The 11430-nt window shown below is 44.1% G+C and overlaps 1 protein-coding gene across 1 annotated transcript; it reads right to left on the reverse strand.

Moving 5' to 3' along the window:
• Nucleotides 1-10625: 10625 nt before the first annotated feature.
• LOC6540692 lies at nt 10626-11225 on the reverse strand. Its single transcript, XM_001968762.2, has one exon. The coding sequence runs from the start codon at nt 11223-11225 to the stop codon at nt 10638-10640; it is 588 nt and encodes a 195-aa protein (XP_001968798.1). The 3' UTR covers nt 10626-10637.
• Between the last annotated feature and the right edge of the window lie 205 nt (nt 11226-11430).

Consider the following 11430-nt stretch of genomic DNA (forward strand, 5'->3'; position numbering starts at 1 on the left):
TTATACCTCGTTGAACTCGTCTCGAAATTCCCAATCGATTGGCATTCAAAATTGAAAAATTTTAATTTTACCAATTTTTTGCAAATTTTGGTGATGTAACCCCTTATAAAAAATGTGAAAATTGGCTAAAAATTTAAAATTTCAAAATCATCCAAAAAGTGATAAGGATCGTTAGTTTTGCTTGTCAGCTGCACAAAACAGTCTGTAAATTGTCTATGCGTCTTATTTTGACTCAGTAAGACCTAAAAAATCACATATAAATAGTCGAAAATTGCAATAGGTGTTTTTCCCAGTGTTCTGCCTAAAAATATTCATTTTTTTGCCAAAAAAAAGGAATTTTTGCACCGAAAGTGGAATGTTATACCTCGTTGAACTCGTCTCGAAATTCCCAATCGATTGGCATTCAAAATTGAAAAATTTTAATTTTACCAATTTTTTGCAAATTTTGTGATGTAACCCCTTATAAAAAATGTGAAAATTGGCTAAAAATTTAAAATTTCAAAATCATCCAAAAAGTGATAAGGATCGTTAGTTTTCGTCGTCAGCTGCACATAACAGTCTGTAAATTGTCTATGCGTCTTATTTTGACTTAGTAAGACCTAAAAAATCACATATAAATAGTCGAAAATTGCAATAGGTGTTTTCCCCAGTGTTCTGCCTAAAAATATTCATTTTTTTGCCAAAAAAAAGGAATTTTTGCACCGAAAGTGGAATGTTATACCTCGTTGAACTCGTCTCGAAATTCCCAATCGATTGGCATTCAAAATTGAAAAATTTTAATTTTACCAATTTTTTGCAAATTTTGTGATGTAACCCCTTATAAAAAATGTGAAAATTGGCTAAAAATTTAAAATTTCAAAATCATCCAAAAAGTGATAAGGATCGTTAGTTTTCGTCGTCAGCTGCACATAACAGTCTGTAAATTGTCTATGCGTCTTATTTTGACTTAGTAAGACCTAAAAAATCACATATAAATAGTCGAAAATTGCAATAGGTGTTTTTCCCAGTGTTCTGCCTAAAAATATTCATTTTTTTTGCCAAAAAAAAGGAATTTTTGCACCGAAAGTGGAATGTTATACCTCGTTGAACTCGTCAGCTGCAAAAAAAAGTTGTCATTTGCCTATGCGACTTGTTTTGACTGATTTTATGCCGCCCTGCTTAAAAAAATGTGTTTTCTGGATCATAAATGAAAGAAATAGCTATTCTTTCAAAATACCTGCTTTAATTTGTGTGTATATATTGTGCTGCAGCTTTAGTGTGAAATTTGCTTAGCTAACCCAGGGATCAGGGTTCCAGCTCGAAGTTACGGACAAGATGGGCCCTTTGGGGCTTGGGCATGGGCATGGACATGGATTGAAGTTAATTCGTGGCCCAAAAGATAGGTAGCCGGGCGAAATGCCAACGAGCCGTGGCCATTTCCACTTGGTAACGGTAAGCGAGGGAAATTCAGCACGCACGACACACAAAATGCGGCGGAGTGGGACCAGGGGCACGAAAATAGGCAACTGTGTGACCATAACTTATGCGCAAATGATTCGATTTGGAGGCGTACAAAATGCAGATACCCCGTGCACGGCTACCCAATAATGGTCGGTCTCTCTACCGAAGAAGCTGTGAAAGTTGCACTGCGACTCGCGGGAGAAAGAGTGGCAAATTTGTAGAAAATTGAATGCCACCTACCCGTCGTCAGTAGCCAAAGATGGTGCATCAAAAGAAAAAATTTATAACTGACCACGTAGGCGGCACACGGATGCCGATGTGTAATTTTTGTGAATTTATTTTATTTGGCAACCGCAAACTCACTCCATGCACTGCGAACAAATAGAAAGCCTTCGAATATAAACATATAAACGAAACATTTCGAATGAATGAGTTATTAAGGAAATGTTGAAGGTGTTTTCATATAAATATATGTATATAACTTAAAGATCATTACATTGTGCTTACTGGTGCAGAATATTATTAATCCATTTTTTAAAGTGACTTTAAAGATCAGCAAAATGACTGAAGCAGCGGTGGTGGCGGAAAATCACAGAAAATAATTGGCAAGTTGTGGGAAAGATTTCTGATTTCTCCCTGGGCACTTCGTCTAATTGAAATTCCCATGCTCATCGCTCAGCGCCTCTAATGGCGACCCCAGCTGCCACACACACAATCTGAGTCTGGGCGGGCCAATTTGAGCCAAATCGCCCAACAGCACGCACTTTTGGCCAAATGCACGCACTCGTGGGCTAGAAAAACCGAAATGGGGGCTGGAGTGGTGGAAATGGGGGTAAATGGGGCTGTGGCAGGACGAAAGGCCCAAGCTGCAACCTCTGATTGTCTCTGGTTGCATTCAACGGCCATTTTCGGTGCTTTTAATTGTCAGTGACAACCCTGCTCCTTCTTTATCTGGTCTGCGATTGCGAAATGGTTCTCATGTGACCCGGGATTTTAATGCTGCTAACGAAATTTAATTGGCCTCTAAATGATTTTAATTGTGCCACTGATGTTGGCCATAAGTTACATCGCAAATGGCCAGCAATTCTAGATGTTGCATCGCAGATAGGTGCTGGAATAAAGGGAAGCTTACAACAAAGGGCGGCTTTCCATTTTCCATGTGCTACGTATTTTATTGGATTGTATTGAATGTATTCAATTAAAAGTGGTTCCAATTCCGTGTTTCCCTTTAGCTCACCTCTATTAGCAATAAATATGATAATGCTGAAATACTTTGCCATCTTGGGCATAACAAACTGCAAAAAATAAACGTTCAGCGATCGTCAGTTCACTTCGCATCCGCAATAAATCCGCAACACATCCGCACCGGCATCCGCGTCGGCGTTCTCGTCGCCGTCTTTCATTTCCTTTGATCTCGTAGCGCCGATCAAATCGATCAAATGTAATTTTCGCAGCACGAACGTGCGGCATGGCCAAAAGAGACCAACCGGGCCAACTACGAGCGCCAAGTGCCAGCCCTCTGATTTTGGCCCCCTTTTCCTGTTGCCATTCTCGGCTGTGGCCAAGTACATTTACACCAATTGCACTGATCGATCTGGGTGTAAGTTATATGCCACAGCAGCAGCAGCACCGTGCCAAATTCTTAATAGTTGCGGGCCTACTACGAGAGCGAACTGAATCCACAGGCCGGGCCATCAAGGAACCCCGAACCCAGAACCCATAACACAGAACCCATAACACAGAACCCAGAGTCAGGAATCACAGGCCAGGAACCAGAAGAATCGAGGAGTGAGAACCGAGTGCCGAGAGTAAACAGCCAGCGACAGGGCCAAGACCATCACGATGGCGTTTTGTGGTTAAACTTTGGCTGGGAGTTGAGGCTAAGCCAAGAACGCAGGTACACACGGAGAAATGCGATGTTAAACTAAGTGAATTCCATACATTCTATATGGCAGCAAATGATATGACATGCTAACTTACTAGAGTCCTTAACTCAATCGACTTGTAAACTCCTCTTTGTTTGTTAAATAACTATATTGAGACTGATCGAACTAAACATTCTGTTTTTTTTGTAGCAATAAGGTTTTTTTCAGTGTAGGAACCAAGCTTGGTCGCTGGCGGTTTCGCTATAATTAAGGACTTTGGTGTAATTTGTACACCTATTTAGGATCGCGTTGATTACAGGCCGGCGTTTTATTGCTTTTGACACCTAAAGGGAAACCGGCTTTAACCCGCTGCCCCCCATCCTTGATAGCCACCCCCCTGGGCCCCCCGCTGACCCCTAGCCCCTTGGAAGCTGCGCGAAATGCATGGAAAGCAGAACACCCGAGAGTGAGATCCACTGAAGTGGATTTATTGGCTGACGTGAGTGTTTAGCGTTGACGGCATAGAACAAAAGGAATCGCCAGTTGACTTAGCCCCTGGGCAACCACTGCAGCTGGGATGGATCCGCTCCGCCGGGCGAACTCCCACATCCAGCTGCTCGATGGAGCAGTGGTGCCCACTCGCCGGACATCCGCCATTAACGCTGGCCAGCTTCCTTGGTAATTAGGGCGCAGATAAGCTCTTAATCCTTTTCATTCAAAGGTCACCCCTTGTCAAGGCCAGCAAAGTCAGTCAATCGTGGACGAAATAATTAAGCGCCAGACACTATAAACATAATTCATTATCGCGCTCGCAGTGCCAGACTAAATATGGTAATTTGTCTAGCCCAAAATAGAAGCGGGCTACCAAAACGTGTATCATAAATAATTTGTCAGCAGTTTGCCAATAGCCCAGCGAATCTGGCGGCATTATCGCCGGCAATTAGTTGTGCCAGTGGCCACTGCCAATTCGAGTGTGTGGGCTGGCAATGAAAATCCGAATCAGATGGCGTCGATGGTTATCGCCGCGAAAAACAATCGCCCGTCCACCGACGGACTATTGAAAGCATTTGTCGTCGCCAGTTTTTCGCAGGCGTTTCTCTGGCAGCGTTTCCGCGAAATACCGCCCACGCAAATTGCTTTGACACTTTTCCAGCGAACGGCGAGCGGCGAACTGGCGGCTGCCGGACACCTTGGATGCGGAGGACTGGCTGGGTACTCCGCATCCTGGAGCTGGGCAGCTCGCAGCGGGTGTGCGACTTCGACACTTGAACGCCGGCGCGGGCAGCCTGAAAAATTGCGGATATGTCACACGATTTTATGGCTATATAGGGGGCATCCCCGGCAGCGGCGGCTTGAGCAGGAGCAACTGCAGCACTGGCAGCACCAGTTGCAGTCGCAGCGCTGTCTCCGCGGGCGAATGCTAAATCATCATAAAAATGTTGCAAATCGCAACAGGACTTGCCTCGCACCCCTTACCAGGCTGCCCTTGCCCCAAACTTACCTGTTTCTGATCTGTTCTGGACAAAACAGTCCGTGGCATTGCTGGTTACTTCGTGGGGCAGCGGCACCGTGGTAAGTTGCCGCTTATGGCCAACTAATTGCTCAGGCCTCAGTTTATTTAATTTTATTTATTTATAGATGTGGCTATTCAAGCGAAATTTTTTTAGAGCAGCACAAAAATGCCTTCAACTGAGCACTACTTAATTAATCCAATATATTTAGCTATTGGATTCAAGCGAAATAGTTTAAAGCAGCTCAAAAATGCCTTCAACTGAGCACTACTTAATTAATCCAATATATTTATTTGCATATAAAGTGCAGTGCATGCATGTCGCTGTAAGACGATTAAGCAAATCCACAACCATGGGGCTTAAATAACTTATAAGCTTATTAGGCTTATGATTTTGGGTTTTTGCAGCTAAGATCTCGAACTACTATGCAAATAGGAGTTCCACTTAGCAGGCATTCCAGCTGCTCACTTAGGGCAAATGACAAGAAGGCTTCACACCTCGGGGAGTCCTCGCCCAGGGAGCAGCACCTAGAACCACTGGAGGATCGGCGGTGGAAGAGCAGCTCTCGTGCGCAGCAAATGTGACAGCCTCCGCAGGGAGGGCCCACTGTAGATTACGAGTGCACGGCACGGCGGTTGGCTGGATTCGCCTCTGGGCCGCATTGCATTGCACAAAGTTATGTATTAGCGCTTTTATTGGCGAAATGCACATGTTGCATGCCAACTGCTCGTTCGCATTTGGCCACATTCCACCATTGATGTGGGTAATTAAAAGCGCTCGATCCCGAGGGGTTTGCGTACTCAACGCATGCCATCAGCAGAAATCACGGCGACTTGGCAGGCTACGTCGCATAGAGCCCAAAATAAAAGCTGGCTAAATAGGTCTTAATAAATAGTTCTTATTCGTTTAGCCGACAGTTCTTGATTCCCAGCCCGCTGAGGTGCAAAACAGAGTTATCAAAGTTGTTGTGCGAATGCAAATTACTCGGGGCGTAATTTAAATTCGAAGCTGAAGATTTGCAGAGCAAAGTTGTACCGCACACTGAAAAAGAATATTTTGCAGCACATTTAATAATTGGAATTTTAAAATCTATTTCTCTATTTCCCCCATTTCTGCTTGAGTTGCAGGTATGTTGGTTTTCAACTTGATTACTTACCAAATGTGCCCCATGGCCAAGCAATTTTTTCCCGTGCAGGCCTGGGACCTTGCAGCCACAGCTTCTCAGCTCCTCACTTCAATCAGTAATCACAAAATTTGCTGGCTGAAAGAGGAACAAAACCTGTACACGTTTGGCGGCAACTGGTCAAAAGGCTGCTTCCCGGCCTTCGATTCCATGGCCGGCATCCTTTGAGCCTTTTGCCAAATTACCGCGCATTTAATTTCCACTTTGATGTTGCATGCGGCAAGCTCTTTTGCCAGTCGATGTGTTGTGCATTTTTTCTTTCAGCAGCGCAGCAACTGAAAAGCCCTCGAAATCCGATTTGCATGTAAATTTTCCAGCTCGTCTTGATTTCTTGCCCGCTGCTGTTCGCTCATAATTACGGCAACAAATTGGAGTTTGATTTTCGGGTGGCAGGGGAATGGGAATGGGAATGGCTCCTCTACCAAAAGTTCAATTGTGTGTGGGCCAGAATTTATGGACACTTTTGATGGCAGCGAGACGACTCACAACGCCAGCGGCCAAATGGCCAAATGGCCAAATTCGATGCTGGATTTGTTGTACGTTTTGGCGCTTCGGAGCTCCAAGCCGTTGACAACATGTTGTTGGCGCATTTCGAGCGGTATTATGATAATTTTATGGGAAATCATTTTGTTTACAATTTTACAGCCCCACGACCGCGGCACGCCCAAATTAAAACTGCCATGTGGGCGGCGCACAAAATGCTGCGAATGATTATCGATTTTACATGCCAAATTACAGGTTGTGAGTGTCAATTTGGGCAAACTTTTGATCCCATGGAAGCGGCTTGAATTTGAGTGCTCACTATAGATGCGTCTAAACCTGCTTAGCCGTGGCTTAGTGCTTTTTCATATACCTTAACTTACTTAAGATGAATTTATGAAGTCAAGGAAGCACACAAAAGTATTTGACTCATATCGAACTAACAAATTAACATATTTATTGAGCTTATTTCAGTATAAAGTAGGATTATAGATGCTACCTATTGTGCGCCACAGTGAATCTCTGCCTGGCAAACCCAATTGGCTGGCTCGTTTGCGTGGTAGAAACCCGTCGGTGGATCGCCGCCAATTTCTGGCGACCCACTCAAACCACCTCTACATCGACAACCACTCGGCTGCAAACCGGCCTCGCAAGTGGGCAGAGCCACAGAGATTCACTCAAGAGGAGCCGCCAAGTTGGGTTGCCACAGAGCAACTACATGGCAAGTACAAGCACCGATCTGGTTTTTTTTTTGTGTATCTTGTTCAGGGGTGGTGGTCCAACACTTTGGTTTTGGGAACGAGCGCTAAAGAGCTGCTGATGCTGATTCCAAACGAGGCAGAAGAAGCCACCCGAAGACTGCAAACCAGTTTCTTCTCGGCGACTCAGGCCAAAACGAGTTGCCAGCGAAGATTACATTTGTGGGCCTTTTTTTGTTCGGCATTTAGCTTTTGGCGAGCTGAACGAATCAGTGCCAATGAGGTTGGAGCTGAAGCTACGCCCACTTGGAGGCTTGGAGAGCTGGCCAGGAAAATGGCTGCCTATTTTCCGAGCTTAAGTGCAAATAGTACTGCTTAAGAAGCCATGCAATCTGAAGAAACAAAATATTCGACTGAGCTATATTGAGCAACCTATGCAATACAAATTTAAAGATTACTTCCAATGCCTATTTTCCCCCTTAAAGAGATAACACAGCTAGAATTGGTATCAGCTTACTTGTTCCTACAGCCAGTGAAGCGAAGAAAGTGAAGTCTGAAGAAAGAACATGCCCTTTGCCAGGGAATATGCAATTAATTTTACTAAAATTACCTAGCTCCATTTGTGATATCCCTGAAATGGGATTACCATAGAGCCGGGACACAAAAAACCCCTGATGGATGGCTGGTTGATCGAGTGTGTGTGGTTTTTCACACTTTTTTACTTCACGCCTCCCTGCACTTGCCCTCGTCTTCGGAGGGGGCGTGGTCTGTGTCATTTCCCCGGCAATTTGGTCCGCTTCTCCGGGGCCTGAGATCATCTAATTTCCCGGTGGAACTTTCCTCGCAATTAAGCACGCTTTCTGCCCAATTTTTACGTTTCACAAGCAGTGCACGCATCTCATGTAAAACGATGCCACATGTGTGCCAGTATCTCTCGGATTGTGTGAATGTATCTTAAGGTATAAGTATCTGTGACTGCTCATGTTAAGCGGAAGATCGGTTTTGGCTCGCTTGTGCATTTCGAATGTCTGGGTATCTGCTCGCCGCCCTTTGTTTTTTAACAAATACGAAATTATCCGAACTGTCGAAAGTACATGGAAAAATATTCGTTTTGGCTTGCATGAAATTATTTTGGATTTTCCACGGTTCTTAGGGTTACAGATGTGCGAGGTGAATTGGGTTCCTGTGGGTGCTTTTCTTTTATTTGAGTTGCGTATTTCAAATAAAATTCGTATCTATTTAAAGTATCTTCAGTTTCTCAGTTAAATTGTCAATTATTTGTAGAATCCATGCATAAATATTTGAAAAACTTAACTTAACTTATGCTATAAAATGGGAAAAATGTGTGCACTTTAATCCTGCACCCTTTGGTTGATCGCAATCTCAGCTTTTCCCTTTCGCAGAAGAAGTTGGCTGTCACAAATATTTCCCCCCCACCAGCGGCTGTGCCAATTTGCATACCAATTGCACCCGGCCGTATGTCAAAAAATGTGAAAGTTTAATATAGAAAATGCTCAAAGCCCCAGGTCCTGCCCCCAAGTTCCCTGCCACGAGGATGCCAATCCATTGACTGACAAGGACAAGTCGTGTGCGACAGTTGACAGCTGCTGCCTGCTGGCTGCCACCGTTTGAATCTCTCCTCCACTCCACTCCACTCCACTCCAACTCCCGACGCCGATTCCAATCCTGGGTGGTCGCCGCCACGGGATGCCCACCGTACAGTAGTCACTAATGGGTGGCTGCTGATGGTTTCTGGAGGTGGTGGCTCCAATGGCGCCAGGCGGAGCTTGGACAAATGACAGTGGACGGCTGCAGCTGATGAATTTATGCGGAAGCCGCGATGAGAAATGCATTTTTCATAATAAACTGAAGGGAGAGTGGGCACGTTGGCAGCCAGTGGAGTATCAGATTTTTCAATTAATTTTTAAATATTACAGTAGACAAGAGATACAAGTAAACATGTTTGAAACGTGCTTAAATAATACATTAAAAAATGTAAAAAATATATACTTCTGCTGGAAAGAAAACTATGTTAAAATGCAAGATATCTTAGTGCATGGAAATCAATTAATTAGCTTTATTTACTGTGCAATTTTGAAGCTGCCTACGTACTTCCAGTAGTGGGCAATAAATTTCCACCGGGAGAAAACAAACTGTCAGACATTTTTATCAGCAATTAATCGTGTTAATCAAATGCCTTGTCAGCATCATTTACCCAGAAACGAATTTACGTAATGCCGCGCGATCCATTACGGCTAACAAGAGTTGAGTGAAAAGCTCTTTCGAAACCACTGGCCATTGCCGATGGCCAATCAATCAATGACAGCGACCTCAGCTCAAGCGGGCTTTTATTTTCGATTTGAAGCCAAGTTAGAAACTCATTGCACTTCATACCCGAATGCCAGGCAAATTGTTGAAATTAGGCGCACGAGTCACCAACATGATCACAATGGCGTGAAAACAAGTCAAAGTTGAGTTCGGTGCTGACTGCGTGACCGGGGATTGGATGTGGGCATGCACTGGGAGAAATCAACCCCATATCCCTAAATCAACCATATCCCTAAAGCTATGATCGTTGGGACTAGCTGCATTTTATCTCAGTGTGAAAGGCATCTATCATTTAGTAAACATATATGTATGAGCTCTTCGCCACGAGTACATTTTGCAGTGTACAGTGCAAGCCGGAAAAATTGTTAAGCAATGCCTAGGCCTAAAAAGGTTTTCCATGCTCGTGCCATAGAAAGTTGTTGTCCTTATCGCGAACCCCTCATCTCGAGTTGTCATGTCAACGCTTCTGATTCCGATTTCTGGCTGCATTCCACACATGTCACGGTGCCCGAAAGTGGAGACTCGGCCGCAGATTGATGCCCCCGGCACAGTGGGATACTTGCGATGTTCGGCACAGTATCCACTGGGGATCCAAGTGGGGAGATGGGGTATTGGGCTTGGGGCTGGGGATACTTGGCTAACTGATGGCTGGTGCGGCTGGCAGCTCCTCAATGTCAGCATCAGTCGACCAATATCATCAACCACGTCGCAGTCGTCAGCGTGATTAATTTGCCGGTCTTGTAACTTGGAACTCTGGAACTTGTAACTGCCAACTTGCTGGATCCCTAGCCCTCTCGGCAGCCTTAACCCTTTTGTTACCTTCTCGCTGCCGCTGGCTGGCATTTATTAAATGCGGATTTAGTTAATGGGTTATTTTTGGTTGAATGTCGCTGTCTGGGCCATAAATCAGCGGTACGAAGTGCGGGCTTAGTCCGTTAATATGCAATGATTAAAAGTGTCATTTGTTATGGCTTCGAAAATGGATTGAACGAAGCCACGGATTGCCGAATGTGTTGTGATTCAACATTATAATTTTGAGCGCAGAATTGCCTCTTTTTGCAATAAAGAAAAATTGTATACATATGTGCAATTTTTGTTGCACAATGTGATCAAAAAAACTAAAAAAATACCATTAGGATCGGGAACGATCGTTGAAGAGATCGCCCACTGCCTCTTGAATTCTGGCGATGGGTTCTGCAAAGTCATAGGCGAAAATCACATAGATCATAAGGAATATACCCATGGACACCAAAACGGAGCTGGATATACGATCCACAAAGCGATCCACAAGATGTAGCATTAAATAGAAGAGGTTTCCTTCAACGTCCGACTCACTGACCTTCATCAATTCAAAGCCCAGGAAATATAGAGTAACTGGGCATATGGAGCATTGTCTTTCTTTTATGGACTTGCGGTGATGTTTTTTCTTTTGACACTTTGCCATGCCTTCGGATGCAGATTCCCCATTCGGAGGTGGAGCAGCGACTGTGTCGGATATGGATTCCCCACTAGGAGGTGGAGCAGTGGCGTTCTGACGCTCCAGCTCAATTGTGGATATATATTTCCTTGATCTGGGAATCCGTGATCTGGGCTTATGTGCTTTGCTCGATGCGGAGCCTGATTCATCCTGATTCGAGCTACGGAATTTCTTTGGTATAAAATCCAACTGGTCGCCTTGGCCCCTGTTTTCATTGTTGTTGTCAGCTATGATAGGCTCCATTTGAATATAAAATTGAAAATTATAAAAAGTATGGCTTTTTGAAAAGTTTCAGTCACTCAAAGAAACAATGTTTGCTTCGGTACGCTTGGGTTTGTTCTGAATTCCAATAAAGAAACGAGTACCTAAGTTTTTCAAGGCTCACTTTAATTCTGTGCAAAGCCCAAATATATAAATATATTTAAAAATATTTTGCATTACTATTTAT

Source organism: Drosophila erecta, unplaced genomic scaffold, assembly GCF_003286155.1.
Source record: "Drosophila erecta strain 14021-0224.00,06,07 unplaced genomic scaffold, DereRS2 tig00000055-arrow-pilon, whole genome shotgun sequence".
Taxonomy (NCBI): Eukaryota; Metazoa; Arthropoda; class Insecta; order Diptera; family Drosophilidae; genus Drosophila; species Drosophila erecta.